This window comes from Notothenia coriiceps, unplaced genomic scaffold (assembly GCF_000735185.1).
Source record: "Notothenia coriiceps isolate Sejong01 unplaced genomic scaffold, NC01 NC01_scaffold00006105, whole genome shotgun sequence".
NCBI lineage: Eukaryota > Metazoa > Chordata > Actinopteri > Perciformes > Nototheniidae > Notothenia > Notothenia coriiceps.
In genome coordinates, this window is record NW_011338806.1 from 129,329 (window position 1) to 146,953 (window position 17,625).

The window sequence follows — 17,625 nt, forward strand, 5'->3', positions numbered from 1 at the left end:
AAGCTTTTGGGTTTCTCTGCACTCTTTTCTTCGGTTTTTCTAAAGAAAGTAACACCCGGTGACGTCACCATTGCAATAACACCGTTGGCACAACTCATGTGCAATACAAACACCAAGTAGTTATGTGTGTGTGCAGAGCTGCAGTGTGTGTGGATGGAGAGGCAGAGAGGGGAGGGAAGAGCGAGAGAGTCTCACACCGCGCAGCACAGCCTCACACACAGAGCTCTGCGCGCAGAGGGAAGACGCGCTTTCCATCGCGCTCCTGGAGGGAAAAAAAGCGACTTCTCTGCTGGACAGCGTGTACCAAAGACCCTCACACACTCACACCATCACAGTCAAGGACATATGTGAGCCAGGAGATTTTTCAGCGTGGAGTCTACATCCAGGATTCAGGAATTGTTGCCTATGTCAAGTCAATTGTTTGGAAACTAAATAAACAATGCACTCTGCTGGTGACAACTAATGACCCAACATGAGTCACCGACGGGGTGATCGTCAACTGTCATCGGTTCTGTGGTCTTCTCAGGAGGGACAAAGTCCGGTAAGCTGCGCGATTCTCACCCATGGAGCGATAAGCGTCTCTCGGTCACCTTCTGAAATGATGTCTTGTGGCGACGTGCGAGGCGCGCCAGAGTGCGTGTGAGTGACTGACCGATAGTCTGGATATAAACAGCAGCCAGGCTTTCAGGCAGCGACAGCCAGGCACCCAGAGCAGCCATCTCGCCTCTCGCTCAGCTCCTCAGACCCATGCAGGATGCCCGGAGAGCGCCGGGGAGTCCTGGTCCAGCTCTGCCGGAGTTCATGACGCTCTGGGCGGCCTCGTCATGCGTCTCTTGCCCGAGCCCAGCGCCCAGTCCCTCCGGCTCCTCTTCCTCTTTATCTTCGTGATGGGGGTGACCCCTTCCCCGGCTCTCACAGCCGGCTGCCCCGATAGATGCGTGTGCGACGACCAGCTGGTGGTCCAGTGCGCCGGGCAGGAGCTCACCCAGTTCCCCAATGACCTGCCCCTGGCCACCAGGCAGCTCATCATCTCTAACAACCGCATTGGGGACCTCCCGGCGCTGCAGCTCAACTACTTGTCCGATCTGGTCTATTTGGACTGCAGCAACAACTCTCTAACAGAGATCTCCGAGTCCACCTTCGGGAATTTGCGGAAACTCGCCTACCTCGACTTGTCGTTCAACACCCTGCTGCAGATCGAGGACCGGACTTTCGGGCCCCTGGCGTCTCTGGTGATGCTGCGGCTGACGGATAACCCGTGTTTGGGGGAAATCCACCCGGATGCCTTCTCGGAGAACATGGCTCTGCAGGTGCTGGACGTGAGCCGGAACAACCTGACGGCCCTGAACATCAGCAGCCTGATCGCCTTGCCTGCTCTGAGGTCTCTGGGGCTCAGCGGAAACCCCTGGAGCTGCGACTGTGACACGGAGGACCTCTGCCTGTGGGTGCAGATAGAGGGCTTCAAGTTCCAAGGTGAGGATGGATGGAGGGAGCGAGAAGTCAAAACATATTGTCAATTCCAACACATTCGCACAAGGGCATTGAGGGTGAATTTATCAAAAAAAGATGATTTACATTTTTTATTTTTAATGACCATTAAGGACTGGCAGTGACTGCCAAGAATAGTAAAAAAAGAAACTCCTCTCTGCATGCTTTGCCAACATGTGTCCTGTAAACTGATGCCTGTCCCCTGCAGGTGGCAGCAGTCTGACCTCCTGCAGGTGGTCTCTTGGTAGTTTGGCACGGTTTACTGGCCAGTAAACAAACCGTTTCTCTGTTTAGACTTTGTGCCAGAGAAGCTTCAAGGTTATCATTTGTTACTGTCACATCATCTCATTTAGATAATTTGATTATGGGCACTTGGTCAATTTAGGCCCTGATGGTGGGCCACTTATTGCACTATTGCTCTCCCTTTATTTGCACACACACTTCCATGTGCACTTCCCAGAGTCAGATGCAGACATATACACACAAACAAACTCCAGAGTTAATGGTTTAACCTCAGAGCCAGAGCAATCTGAAGATTTCATTACCCTGCTCCCTACTGCAATACAATCCCTTCAAACTGCCCTTCACGTCTCAATAATGTCAGAGGCTTAGGCACCAATAAATCAGTTGTGTTACTTGTGTTACTTGGAAAGCATCCCTTTAACAGCAGGGAATTTAATTAAGTGTCCCAAGAAATCACCAACAATCGGCCTCTTAGCTCAGATGATCTTTGGTAAATGTTAATTGAGCTTAGTCCTAAGCAGGTGAGGTTTGTTTTTTGAACAATGTGTCCCTGCTTATAACAGCTGTCGATAAACCCCATCGATCTTACTGCAATGTCTTTCAGGGTCCTGAAGGCAGAAATAATGCTGAGAGGAGAATTGTGTCCTTTTGTACCTGTTTTTTTACTGGCTAGGCCCTCGTATCCGCACGCACACGCACACACACACACACACACACACACACACACACACACACACACACACACACACACACACACACACACACACACACACACACACACACACACATAAACAACATGTGCATGTGTGCTCTGGTGCCTCCACCGTCTTGTGCTTTGCCCTTTCAGTCCAGATTGTTAATGATGGTGCTCAAAAAAGCTGGACTCCTATGCTCCCATTAGGACAACGTACGTGTGTGTGTATGTGTGGGTATGTGTGTGTGTGTGCGAGTGACTCATTCCAGTTAAGTGTGTGTGAGTCAGTGTGTGATCTATAGGTTAAGGGAGACCCTGAGGCTGGGGCCTTTGGGAAATGGATGAGATTAAAAGACAAGACACAAGGAGCTTAAGAGGAAGGCCACTTAAATGCAGCAGCTCCCCAAAGTTGTGATCCACCTAAACTTTTCAAACCTCAGTGAAGTATGCTCAGAAACTGGTACACACACATTCACTCACACTTACTGTGGGCACTCTGCTCTGCTATTCATCCCACCAAAGCCCGGTCCTTACACAAACATATTTCTGCCAAAAACATCAGAACAATATTTTGAGAGAAGGGCTTTTGAATCGTAAGTGACACAACACTCCCACAGTTGAGTTTATTTTTCCCGCCTTCCCCTGGTTAGAGTCCAAGCGAATATCTACACAATCACAGCATGTATTTAGCATCACACTACCCTATAAAGTTTCAAATGTGACCAGGGGAGTTTGATCTTTAATCTATCAGGAACACACACCACTGTAACACACACACTTCATCAATTTGAACCTTCAGATAATCATCACCTTTGCAGTTTTCCTTGGCTTTACAGAACTTTATAATGAGTTACAACTCATTTTTTACCTGTCGAAGGTGCAACTCAAGATGCTCATAGCTGTTTTCGGCTTCAGCAGACGCTGTTTACAGGGATGAAGCTCTTAAAATGAACATGCTGAGCCCCAAAAAAGCAGAAAGAAACAAATTAAGAGACTAGGTGGTGAACATAGAAGCATTTACCAGCTAAATAAAAAAAGACAAAAAAGTTTCCTCAGGAGTTTGTGAAAAACAAAAAGCTAAAACCTAAAGATTGCTTTGAATCTGCTGCACACTTTGTATTCAGGCAAACGTTTTTACAAGGCCATGATAAACCTAATCCAATATGTTAAGCTTGAGTTCTGCACCCAAATGGCGACAAAAAATAACAACAATGCAGGTTTACTTATTTATAAAAGAGAAATAAGATAATAAATATTAATATATGTCAGTAGTTTGTTCTAGATAACCATGACCACATCCTTTGACACAGCCTTTTAAATAATGTAGCTTTTTTGCACTTTGCAGTTGGTTTGGATAAAGATGATTTGGTTTCTTTGGAGTTTTGTTACGTAACTCTCTCATGTGGCTTGGAAAAAAACTCAAAATGCCACTTAATCAGAGAAAAGGGTTCCTTGAAGATAATGGCTACTGGTTGGCAGTCAGCCTGATGTGACCCTGCCTTGTTTATTGTGATGACAGTACAGTGGATTTACAATTTTACATTTTCAAGCAGTCGTCTTTTAAATATGTTTGAGTTTATTTCCATTTTATACTGTTACAATTGTTTCAGCATTACATGATTTAAGTGTTTTCATCTCATATTTCTATTAAAAATGTTGACTAATGCACTTGGTGCGTATAGAAAGCGGACCCTGTGAACTTTGTCAGGTGTCATATTCCTCTCATGAATCAAGAGCATCTCTTTACTAAAACCACAGGCTGTAAAAACTAATCAAAAGGGAGGGCAAGTCTTTAAAACATGATGCAATAGGAATATTGATTATTAACAGAAATTTCTTAAAACTGAGATCAATATACAATATGTCAAAACTCATATTGTACAGAAAATCTAAATAGGGAAGACCTATGACGCTGCCTTGGTTATTGTGATGACAGTACAGTAGATTTGCCATTTTACATTTTTTTTGTATAAACTCTGTAAAAACTCAGATATTCCTCTCCTGAACAACTTCAAATATTCTCTATCACCTGTCTATACTCCGGGAATTTACCCAACTCTTTGTCGTAAAAGGAATTCAGCTTGTCGAAGGACCTTCCATACTCACTGTAGGTCGCTTTTGACAAGTACCTGAATTACAAACACAGGATGTAAGGGGCTTGTCCTGGGCTAGCAGAGTCGGTGGTCTTATGGCTCCACTTTTTGGGGAAGAGTTTTTCTGGCTGCCCGTCTGTGCCCTGGACAGCTCACACACCGGAGGCAAAGAGCCAAGGCAGAGGGGACGCACCGGGCAGGAGTTAAATATTCATAATAAGATAAAGAGAACCAGAGGTCTGCAGGTTCAGAAACAGGTTTTCACACCGATTGAACTTGATTTATCTTAATGAAAGTGAATTTGAGATTTCTTCAGAGAGGAGATGAGAAGGCTGAAATAACGTGACAAAAGAATAGATGACAAAAAAAAACGAGATAAGACAGAGAGAATTGAAAATGTGGGCAAACAGAAAAAGATGGACTTAGATACAGAGAGGAAGGAGAACAAACAGGGTACAAAGGAATTGGTCTGTGCCCCAGATCTGTCACTCAAATCCATTAAAACATTCATTATGACAAGGAGGCATCGATTCAATTTAATACAGGTAGATGATACATTATTTATCAGCTGGAACTATTCCTCAGACCCATCTGGTGTGGGGAAGCATATCGAATTCAGCTGGCCTACTTGTACTGTAGTGCAGGCTGTGTATGTTTTTATGTCTCTGTGCATTTCGCGGTGCAAGCTCGAAGATTGATGGGATGCCAGTGTGGGTGTGTTTGAGATGTGATCACCTGAGGCACAGAGGGGAGAAAGCTCAGTGTGTGTGTGTGTGTGTGTGTGTGTGTGTGTGTGTGTGTGTGTGTGTGGTGTGTGTGTGTGTGTGTGTGTGTGTGTGTGTGTGTGTGTGTGTGTGTGTGTCCAACCAATATGGGATCCAAGAGAATAAAATTAGAAAAGAGAGCGGAGATGACAGAGCAAAACTGAGAGAAAGACGTAGAAGAAGAAGGGAATGGAGTGATAAGGGCTGAAGGGAGAATGCGTGCTAAACGTGCCAAAGAGGGAATGAAGAGTGTGAGGTGATAAAGACTGATAAGAGAAATGATAAAGGAAGAGGAAAGAGAGAGCTGTTGCTATCTGACCTTCACTTTCTCCCTTCACTCATCCTCTGCCAGAGGAAGAAGGGATCGTATGGAGAAATGATGGAAAGAAGGATGGTGGCAATCTGACTAATGCCATATTTGAGAGGAGAGGAATCAGAAGGCGTGCGTTATTCAGCCCTAGTGGATGTGATGGAGAGAAGGTCAGCTATTCTTAGTCTTCGCCAACCCCTGTATGATGCGTTTATCTGGCTAAACGGCCAAGTACTTGAGCTTCATTTTGAAAGGAGGGGCTTTAAAAGTCATACATCTTATATCACAGGCTCCTTTCAAGCAGTCATCTTTTAAATATGTTTGAGTTTATGTCCATTTTATACTGTTACAATTGTTTCAGCATTACATTTAAGTGTCTTTATCTCATATTTCTATTACAAAATGTTGACTAATGCACTTGGTGCGTATAGAAAGCGGACCCTGTGAACTTTGTCAACTTTGGTTGAATCAACAGCATCTCTTTACTAAAACCAAAGGCTGTAAAAACTAATCAAAAGGGAGGGCAAGTCTTTAAAACATGATGCAATATTCATATTGATTATTAACAGAAATGTCTTAAAAATGAGATCATATGTCAAAACTCATATTGTACAGAAAATCTAAATAGGGAAGACCAGCCCATGTCTCATATCCTCAGTAAAAACTTGAACTCCACTTCTCATATACATTTAACACATTACTGTTACATGCTACATTGGTGCAGATGTTAAGACCAGAATCAGCGCTGCATTGCATCTTCACAACACAAGGAAGTGCTTATTATACTGAGAGAAAAGATATTACAACTATAGAAAGTAATGACAATGGCTTATTCATTTTCTTATATATCTTTTGCTTAAGATTAACTCAATGTAGCTCCTTGTTTATAGGGTTGCCAATATATTGAAATGTAACCTCAGTATATTGATTCAAATAGTAGCCTTTTCATTAATTATACCTATTTTCAGAAGCGTCCTCCACTTGGAGGTCAGAGGTCAAGGTCAGCTATCGAGCGCCTGCAGGAGCGATGATGAGCCCCTGTGTCGGCAGCCTCCGACTCCCCCCCCCCTACACGAGACCACAGCCACACTGATTACCATATGCATCGGCATAATTAATCTGCTTATAAATAGCTCTATTCCCAGTTCACAGGACAGGCTCTCTGCCTCGCAGGTTAATACCTCACAGCTCTGATCATCAGTGGACGTGTGTAATGTGAACATACTGTGTACATGCAGGCATGAGCGTTAAATGCAAACAATGAACCAGATTTGAACTCCTGCGTACCCCATGAATGTTTTTACATTCACAGTGTAGTCCGAAAAGCCTGAAAATTATTGTTATTCAGCTGCTCAGTGCTTTTTTAAGTATCATGTGGCAGTGTCGGAGGAATAAGGAGGGAAGTTCATAAAAGAGTGCGCGATGTCTTCAGCCCTGAATGGTAAACAGTCCTGATGGTGATGAGCCCTGCTCTCTGTCAGTGTGTCAGTGCTGAGCTTGGAAAGCCTCCGGCTGATGATTTGATACAGAGACCGCATCGCACCGCTGCGGTGGCAGCGACTCAGAGATTCACTCACACACAAATGTATGCACACACACATAAACACCTACATTTGGGCTCACTGGATAGCGTTCTCTTTTAGATAAAGAAGAAAAACATTTAGGTCCCAATTCACATTTTAATGGAACGCTCTGCTTGTGTGTAATGCCTGAGTGCTTGTCCCTTGTGTGGCCCTAAATAAGTTAAGTGTGTTTATGCCTCTGATATCTGCACTTCATTTCCTAGTACTATTTTTGTCCTAATAGCCTCTGAGCTGTGGTGTGTCACACAGCTGCAGGGCTTTGTGTCCGGCCTCCTGCTTTTCGTCACGGGCCATATGGTGTCACACTGACCACAACCCTGGGAATATTACAATAACACAGTGCTACCACGCACAACAGAAGCTCAATGGGTGACAGCACAAGGAGAATAGATAGATAAACACACGCTCTGCATCCTGCTGTTGTACGAGAAAGCAGGGACTAGACAACTTCCCCAACTAGAATCTGACAGTGAATAAGCGAAGGCCAAGAGAAGATTATTGTTGCCAAAGACCAAAGACCTATCTGGTCATGAGAGGGTAGAGTGGTTGCCATCCTGTATCAATCTTATGCTGCAGCATTTTCTGGCCAGTGCTTGTTCAAGGTGGAGGAATATTGAAACTGCAGTGCAGCATGCATGCAATAAAGTGTGAATTCTTCAATGCTGCAGTCACTGTCCTGAAACTGCTTGAATTATATTGCACATTGTAGCTAGACTGCGGTAACAAAGAGAACACACACACACACACACATTTTTATCTCGGTCTTCCACTTGCTCTCTGAGTTTCTGACTCGACACAGTCTCTTGAAAATGTCTTTCAGTTTAGTTTCTGAGGCACTCGACTTATTCTAATTTGGTATTTATAAAATCATATTATACTGTAAGTGCTGCATATGCAGGAAATGTATGACTGTTTTAATTATCTGTAAGCATACTGAATAAGTGCCAAGGCAAGTTGAAATAGGGGCACATTTTAGCTGGAGTTGGCCGACACTGGCATACTCTCTCGCATAGGAACGCAGTAGATCAGTCGGATGTGTCTTGGCTTGGGTTCCTGAGGGTCACCGGGGTAAATCTCTGAGTGGAACAAGTACAGTGTGGACTGGTACCTATGGAGGGACTAGTTTCCCTCTGGTGCATTACTGAGATGCCTCTGAGCAAGGACCCAGATCCCCAAAATGTATAAAATGTATAAATTCTAGGGTGGCCAAAAAGTCTTGGGCAGGACATGTAGTAAGACTGTTTCATAGAAATGACACTGGGTTGAAATCCAATCTGCGGACCCTTGTTGCATGTCGTCCTCTCTATCTATCCTCCCTCCAGCTATCTGTCTCTTAATAAAGCAAAAAAGCCCAAAAAATAATCTTAATGGAAATATCAATAAACTATGATTCGTTAAGATTAGATAATAAACAATAAATGTGTTTCTCTCATACACACTCCCCCCCTGCCTAAAACACCTCCATTGGACTCCATTGTTTACCTCCGTAACGTAATGACATCACTATAACACTCGCGCTTTTATTGGCTAGCACTCCAACACATTGTACGTGACTAAGAGGTGGGACATCTCTAAGAGGTTGACCAATCACAACAGAGCCAGTCAGCTAACCAATTAGAGCAGACTAGGCTCTGGTTTATCTGGACTCCTTAAATAGACAGTTTGGTTCATTTCAAGCTGTGTAAAGGCAAAACAAATATTCTTCAAGAGAAATTGTCTTGAGGACAACACCGACAAGCTGGGTAACAACATTAAGGTGAGAAAGAGAGACAGGGTTTACTTGTCTTATGCATTTTTTATCACTGTTGTTTTAGAGATATGTCAGAGGAGGCTAGACAGCAGTAACATGCAGCCAACAACTGTGGACATAGTCTGAATTGTTGCAAGGTGCAGGGAACATTGATTGAGGAGAGAGAGGTGAGATCCAAACACCCCGAGGGACCTGTGTGTGTTTGTAGAGTCACTGATTGTAGCTCACTGCTCCAGCATAGAGAAGACAAAACCTCACACCTGTCCTGAGGCCAACTTGGCCCGGTAATGAGAGCGAACGGATCAGCTATCCAGCGCAGACCTTCACAGATGGTAACAGACAGTGACGGAGGGACAGAGCTGATGGGGATGCAGAGAGGGAAAAATAGAAAATAAATAGAGAGAACCATTAGAGAAATAAAAAGAGAGAGGCGTGAGCAGGTTCATTATAATGCTTTGCAATCCACTTGCAAGACGACAATGCACCTGAACACAACATCAACATATCTAATACAAATATACTAAAAGTTTAACATTCAGACAAACACCATTAAAAGAACAAAAACTTGGGCAGCGTATTTTCTTTTGAAAAGGCGGAGAACAACCCTTTAATGAAGCCATGCAGTTAATGCTTCTGGTTTGGAGACCCAGCTGGGGAGATGTTGGCAGTGATTCAAGAAGCCACTCACCGGTACTTTTGATTACTTGTTTCCAAAAAGGAGAACCAGAAGATTGTTTACAAATTAGATGTAGAGGCATCTGCTCAATTTCTACGAGAGTCATCATCACCAGTGTTGGAATAAGAACTACATTTGATTTTAGTAAAAGTAGCAATACTACAGTTTAGAGACTCTGTTACAAGTTAAACTCCTGCATTCAATACTTTACATCATAATGTACTTAAAATATGTAATAATAGTTAGTTACTTTATAGTTTTCTAATCTATGATATCATATTCTGTATCATAATCAGAGATGTATTCATGTGTTTATTACTGATATAAACTTTTAACACTACATTGTAATTATGATTATACTTCACAATGTATCAGTGGATTTAAATTTCTTAAGCATAATCTTATCTGCAAACTAAATAAAAGTACATGTTATGGACAAAAAGTATTTTTGACTCCAAAAGTAGCATGAAAATGGAAAATACTCAAGTAAGTACCTACAAAATTGTACTTTAGTAAATCTACTTCCAACACTGATTATCACTCATGAGTCCCAATTGAGAGGCTTAACCACTCAATGATAACAGGCATGTGTCATTTATTAGGTTCTTTATCTTGGTGACCACTCGGCAGCATGAAGCCACCACTTTTAGTATTTTCCATAATTATTGATGATTTCATGCAGGATCATCTTTTGTTCCCATTTTACTTGGGCAACTGCGCTGAAATACAGAAAGAAAGAAACAGTGGCGCAGGAGATTAATAGAAAGTGGCAGATTGGGGAAGCCGCTGCACGTTGTTCCTCGTACTGAGGGGCGGTTCAATCTGGGCTAAAGTTCATCCTCAGTTGATCTGTTTCTTCTGAATAACTGCCCATTAATCCGAGAGCATCACAATCACTAATCCCCTTAACGACCTCCATCATATTCCTAATTGCTAACTTAATAACCTAATACCCACCTGCTCATTTACTTCTACCGGCATTAGTACACACACCATCACGTCACAAACCATCACAGCGACAGCATCAGAACATCTTGTCTCCTTAAATCTGAGACAAAGTCCCCCGGTGAGACAATCGTTAAATCGGTATTGATTTAAAACCTTATCAAACCCCTGCAGATGTTGTGGACGTTTTCCACGACAGGCTTGTAAAGACCTTGGGGAAAACAACAGGTTGGTTTAATTAGTATTTTTGAACCCTTGCATACATACAGCTGAATAATCTGTCTCAGGGTTATCGTGGGGTAACAGTCGATGTAAGCTCAATTTGTGATGAAGGATATTTGGATAAGGTTTAAATTACATTTGTGCTATGTACAGATTCCTTGGTTTTATTATAATTTCACAACTTCCAGCCTCAGCTTTTGCCTTTAACCGCTCACAAAGCCTTGGCAAGTAGTCAGAGAAGTATAGATCATAGTCTCCTCATCCTCCTCTCATCGCTCAGTTATGTTCAGACCTTTGGCTTTATTGGTAGATCAGTGCAGTTTAATTAACATTGTTAACGGCCATTATCCATCAGCGGACATGACTGCAGCCAGATACTGTCTTCTTCCTTTCTTTTCCCTCCTCTCTCATCTTCTGAGGACAGCCTCACTGAATCTGTCTCTTTTTTAAATCCGCGTGGACGCAAATGTGGCCAAATCGGTCCTCCTTTGACATCCTTTCAATCTGTCTTTTTCTGTGTCTGTCCTCTCTCTTTTACTCCCCTCTTTTCAGTCCTATCTCTCTCGCTGCGCCCAGCTTGAAAAAAACTTCTCCTCTTGGGTAGTGCAAGTACAATTAGGCATGCATGGAGGGCGGGAGTGTGGGAAATAGCTGGTAACGAGAGATGAAGTCAGATGAACTGATAGAAAACAGCTTATCTCTGATCACACTACATACAGAGCCCGCTTCTGTTTTCTTTTGAACACTTTGCATTCACGCTTTTTAATATATATGGGAGGGGCACTGTTTATGCTAATGCTGCAAAGTCACAGAAAACACGCAGCAGGCCACAATAAGCGCTGATGACTAAATCCTGACCAGCTTCTGCAGCCGCCCGTGACCTTAGAGGTCTCTGTGGCGAATCATCAAACAGCATAAATAAACATTTAACAGCATTCAAACAGCTTGTAGTATTTCTGCCTCCCCTTGTGGTCCGAAGGCAGTCATTATCATATTCCTCATTATGAACGGCAGATGTTTTGTGAGAGAAAACACTCTCCTTATCTCCCCACTGCTGCAGAGTGATTTGTTAGTGTATAATGATGTGCATGAGGGGGTGGGAGGGTTGGTGTGCCAGAGCCTTGCAGTCAAGTCTAGTCACCTTTCTGTGCATGTGTGTGAGAGTGTGTGTGCAGCATAATAATGATGCCCTAGACACCAAAGACCTACATTACCCAGAGGAAATCTATAGTGTCTCTCGGGATCATTTATCACAAAGGTTATCACTGCATTGTTAACGGCTGTGTGTGTGTGTGTGTGTGTGTGTGTGTGTGTGTGTGTGTGTGTGTGTGTGTGTGTGTGTGTGTGTGTGTATCCTGGTGTCACAGGCAGATCATAGGAGAGAGTAAAAATACCACTGATCTAAGAAGAAGAGGGCTTGTAATATGTGTGTAAGCTCATGTTTTCTTGCACACACAGATGCATAGGAAGTGTCCAAGCAGAGTGTAATAATCTGTGAAGGGGCTAGAAGTTGTATGCAGAGGTATTAACAACAGTGCCTGGACTCAGAGTGTATACCTGAGTTTGTGGAAAAGGACATTTGTGTAAGAAGTGGTGTGAAATTGTGAGGATTTCTGTTGAGAATAGTCACTGCAGCTATTAAATGTGGCCGCTGGAGTAAAGTGGAGCATTATGTGGCTGTGGAGTTCAAAGAAATCGACGCGTTGTTGTTCAGAAAATCATTGCCCAGGGCAGTGTTCTGGATATGGCTGGTACAAGCAAGTGATGAATAAGAGGAAGGGGTTGCATTGTAGCTTTTCCCCTCTTCCTCCTGTCATCTATTGACACGTGTGCGTGTTTCTGGTACATTCATACATTATGAGAAAGAGAGAAAACATCATTAGCCCGCTTATTCCAGATCAGTTTGTGTGTAGTTGACTCGCTCTGATGTCCTGAAAAGTGACGGAGCCGCAGAGACCGAACAGTCCTCATTGTACGTGTGTGTGTGTGTCTGTGTGTGTGTGTGTGTGTGTGTGTGTGTGTGTGTGTGTGTGTGTGTGTGTGTGTGTGTGTGTGTGTGTCCAATATGGGATTTCTGATGGTGACACAGAGTCCGATCAACCTGCTGATGTACAGTATATTATGTTTTTACTTTGTTGTTTCTTTTAGAGTTTTCTTTAGTTTTGTACATCATGAATCATAAGCAATAAAGAACATAAGGATGAACAATGTATGATAAGTAGTTTTCTAAGACTTGTAAATACTGAGAGAGTGACTTGAATTCTTGAGCTGTAGAACAAGGATTCTTACAGTATATATATATATATAAAGTACAAAGGTAAATATTGTAAGAATTTTTATACCACAAATACTGGAAATATTGTAACTGTCTCAAAACACTTGTTTTAAACGTAACATAAGTGCTTTTTTGCTCAAGTGCATTCATCAGGGTGTTAACAGTATCTGCTGGCTCAGTTCATTAACTTAAAGTTATAACCGTTGAACGTTTCATGATATCAAGCCCCATTTAAGGTCACCATTTCCCATTCAATTGTACTATATTTATTTTCTGTATTTATCCTTTTACCCACTTGTTTTCATTGTTAGTGGCAGAGTCTGCCATTTAAGCACAAGAGTTGGACAGGAAAATGATGCATCTCATTGATAACGTTACTGTTCCCTCTCCTGACGTCCATCAGAGCTGTATTTAAGTTACTGCTAATGCTAACTGAATATTTCCTACTGCTGCTATTTCACATTAAAAGCATTCAAATGTTGAAACACGGGGTGGCTTTTATTGTGAAGGTTGCGATTATTATTCACTAAAGTATTTCTGAAAACTACATTGGTACAGAAGGAACTCTTCTGTTGTGTTTCTAACAGAGGAACTATTCAACAAGTGTTTAATGTGGTATTGATGCTTCCAAGATAGACAGCTATATCAACCAAGACAAAACTCCAACTGAAATCCCTTTTTGCATTTTAAAATAGTGTTTCAAATAAAATGGAAGACATAGAAATGCTCCCTCTCAGTCTCAGCTGGCTCAAGGAATGTGTGTTAGTTTGATTGACAGCAGCTAGCAGAGTGCCGGTGTTACACCATAGGAAACATGAGACACAGTAAACCTACACTGTAGCCTATACATGTCCTGGGCAGAGGGCGTGTAAAGAGACATAAAGGAGAGAAGGACCCACCAGCTGCTAAACTGAACAAGGTACATTTACAGATGGAAGGAGTCTCTGCCTGTATGTATACATGTATTTCCAAACATTTTCTAAACAAGTGTTCATCCGATTGAATTCTCACTTGCTGAAGACCATTGAAGGGCTGTGTTGAGTGTGAGCTATTTATTTATTAGTATTAGCAGTGTGTTATTTACACACTATGTTATGAGGGATCCCTATACACTTTTTCATCGCTGTATGGCATGCTTGGTACAGCTCGTCGCTAACAGCAGTACATTGAAGAGTAACAAATAAAAACAGACCAGAAATCCATGAGATATTGTTATTAGTCATTTTCAATAAAGCCGTTAACTACCATTAACTGCTCACGACCGCAAGAGAGCACAGTGTTGAGTTTGAAGTGACATTTGTTTATGTTGTTATGTGATTGTTGTCGCCCATTCGTAAAGTTAAGGTGCAGGACAATACCTGCTTTACGTCATGTCTATAAGAAGGCGAGTTTAGCAGGAATACTAACGAGGGTTGTTGTTCTGAGTCTGATGTCTCTAATGACCGTCTGCTCTGCTTATGATAGAGTGTCGTCATTAAAGCTTCATGCAAGGGTTGATTGGCTGTATCAAACTCAGGTATCATCGAAAGATAGATATAATATGTAAACACAGGAAGTCATTAAAAGAGCAGATATATTATGTTACAAAAATTACTTCAGTTGGACTTTAAGGATTATATCTTTAACTGGTTCAAGATGATATGATATTGATTCTACATATAAACAGTTCCTCTAGGTGTTTGTGTGTGTGTGTGTGTGTGTGTGTGTGTGTGTGTGTGTGTGTGTGTGTGTGTGTGTGTGTGTGTGTGTGTGTGTGTGTGTGTGTGTGTGTGTGTGTGTGTGTGTGTGTGTGTGTGTTTTTAGGTGTGCATGTTGTGTGTGGAATTGCTGCAGTAGCATATTAAGGCTTAGTTTCACAGATAACATCATCTCAGTGAGGAATCTCATCTATTATTCTCACACACAGACACACACAAAAACATCACACACAACACAAAAGGACATGCATACACAAACAGCGGGCACAGGGAAAGGGTTAGGGGCTTAGAGCAGGAAGCAGAGGCTCACTGATGACTTCAATGGATGCACACATGAATATTTTAACTCCCCTCTCTGGCCTGACAACTTTTCTTCCCTCCCTTTATCTGTCCTCACACCCCGCTCCCACCTGCTTGGCACAGAGCAGTCCACCCTTCCACTTTCTTTTCACTCCCCCCTCCTCTCATTTCTGTTCTGCTGCCAACTGCTCAGCCACTGCACTGGCAAAGAGCAGTCTCTAATCCTTCACACGGCCCTCAAACTCTGCCTGCTGGATCTCAACTTTGGAGATCTTACAGCTTCCCGGTGAGAGAGACAGCAAGGAAAGCAGACAGACAGGCGGACAGACAGACAGACAGACAGGAATGGTATACTACTAAGAACACAAAACCCCAGAAGCGCAAGAGCAATGCTCGAGACAAAACATTTTGTGTTCACACAACCATTACTGTGTGTTTGTGAGTGTGTGTGGGTGTGTGCTCAGTCTGATCCCGTTATTTCTCTGAGGGCGATGTTAGAGCGTGAGCGTGAAGCAGAGAGGCCATCTAATGCAATAAGTCAATAACACATCCCATCATTGCATACACACATGCATGCACGTGTCACACACACACACACACACACACACACACACACACACACACACACACACACACACACACACACACACACACACACACACACACACACACACACACACACACACACACACTCAGCTCGAAACGGCCTCAGGGGGTCAAAGATGAGAGTTTTCTTTGTGGATCTTCTTTTTTTAAAACCATTTCCCTGTTGTAGATTTGAGTTTACTTGGTTTGAACTCACGCTAACAGCAGGGCTGCAGTGGACAACGTTGTGAAAGAGCTTTCCTGAAAATCACATGTTATTCAGGTTGAAGCAGGAGAGTCAAAAGTAAGAACTCAACAACTGTCACTATCAGCGTGACCCCACTTTGAGAGCTCATAAAAGCCTTTCTTTAGATGACATTGTGTGGGAGCAGAGGAGAGTGTGGCTGTCAGCAGGATTCCCTCTGCTTGCTTGCCCTTGAATGCCGTTAAAAGAAGCCTGAAACGAGATGAGCGGGGACTCACTTAAAAAAGGAAAACACAATCAGATCAGAAGTTGGCCATGCTAGAATGGATTTGTGAGATGGAAAATATTGGTATTTGTTGGTCTAATTCTCATGGTCTTTAACAATCAGAGATTTATTATATGCTTATATATTATTACAGAAATTAAAAGGATGATAAACGAAAAGATTTTTACTGTTTATCAGCTTTCAATACATAAAAGAGGGAAAACATGATGTTACTGACCACGGACAAAGTCGGGTGACAATACTTGATTTACAGAGAAATACAGTTAGTCGAAGTTACAAGCAATGTAACAAAAATAACTGCTAATCAATTCTTTCACTTTTATATAAGACTCAGAAAAGATACTGAAACCGGTACAATTCGAAGAAAATCAATGTAAATATCTTATTTTTTTGAAAAGTTGTATATATATAATTTAAGTTCCATTTAGTCTTTCACAAAGGGGGGGGGGGGGGTGAGAATGGGTTATGTNATAATGATGCCCTAGACACCAAAGACCTACATTACCCAGAGGAAATCTATAGTGTCTCTCGGGATCATTTATCACAAAGGTTATCACTGCATTGTTAACGGCTGTGTGTGTGTGTGTGTGTGTGTGTGTGTGTGTGTGTGTGTGTGTGTGTGTGTGTGTGTGTGTGTGTGTGTGTGTGTGTTCTGGCAACTTTTTGTTGCACACCTTTTCCTCTAGAGTAATTACCTTTTTACTCCCTTGTCTCTCCTGATATTCTGCCCTTCATCTTCAACATATATACTGATTACTCTCTGCCACTGCTCTCTTTTATACTACATATTTCACCATTAATCTCTTCTCTCCTTTTTCCTCTCTTCTATCTCCCTGCCCTCCCTCCTCTTCACCTACAGATGAAGGCCAGACGGTTTGCCACAGTCCCCCAGAGCTGGCGGGCCAGCGTTTGGCGGAGGTCGGCATGCAGCTGCGGGCAGACTGCCACCAAGGCCTGGGCTACTGGGACTACCTCTTCTTCATCGCCATCGGCTTCGTCATCTTCTCCGCCGGCACGGTGTCGGCCTGGGTGATGGGCGTGCTCATGGTGCTGTACGAGCGCTACAGCAAGAGGAAGAGCGAGGAGCTGGACAGCGATGACGAGGATGACAGGGGAGGGATGGGCGGAGGAGGAGGAGGAGGAGGAGGAGGGAACCAGGGGAATGGGGATCTGAGCAAGCCTAACATGCAGGTGTGACAGACTGAGGTCTACCAACATGAGGACAGAGAGGAAGAACGGGAAGTGATGAGAGGACGCTGAGAGCAAAATAAACCCAGATCTGACTGTCTCTCTTTGTCACAGATTTAGATAACGCAACATGCTCTTCACCATATTGGACAGAAAGTGTGTGTGTGTGTGTGTGTGTGTGTGTGTGTGTGTGTGTGTGTGTGTGTGTGTGTGTGTGTGTGTGTGTGTGTGAGAGAGACAGAAAGAGAGACAGACAGAGACAGCAATAAGGAGGACTATGCCTTCACTTCAGGAGTGCAGAATGACCTCTGAGATTATTGA

The 17,625-nt window shown here is 42.9% G+C and overlaps 1 protein-coding gene across 1 annotated transcript; it reads left to right on the forward strand.

Moving 5' to 3' along the window:
- The first annotated feature begins 249 nt into the window (after positions 1-249).
- lrrc52 (leucine rich repeat containing 52) lies at positions 250-17,313 on the forward strand. Its single transcript, XM_010768920.1, has 2 exons — positions 250-1,473; positions 16,976-17,313. Exons 1-2 carry the CDS (start codon positions 825-827, stop codon positions 17,311-17,313), a joined length of 987 nt encoding a protein of 328 aa, XP_010767222.1. The 5' UTR covers positions 250-824.
- Positions 17,314-17,625: the final 312 nt, after the last annotated feature.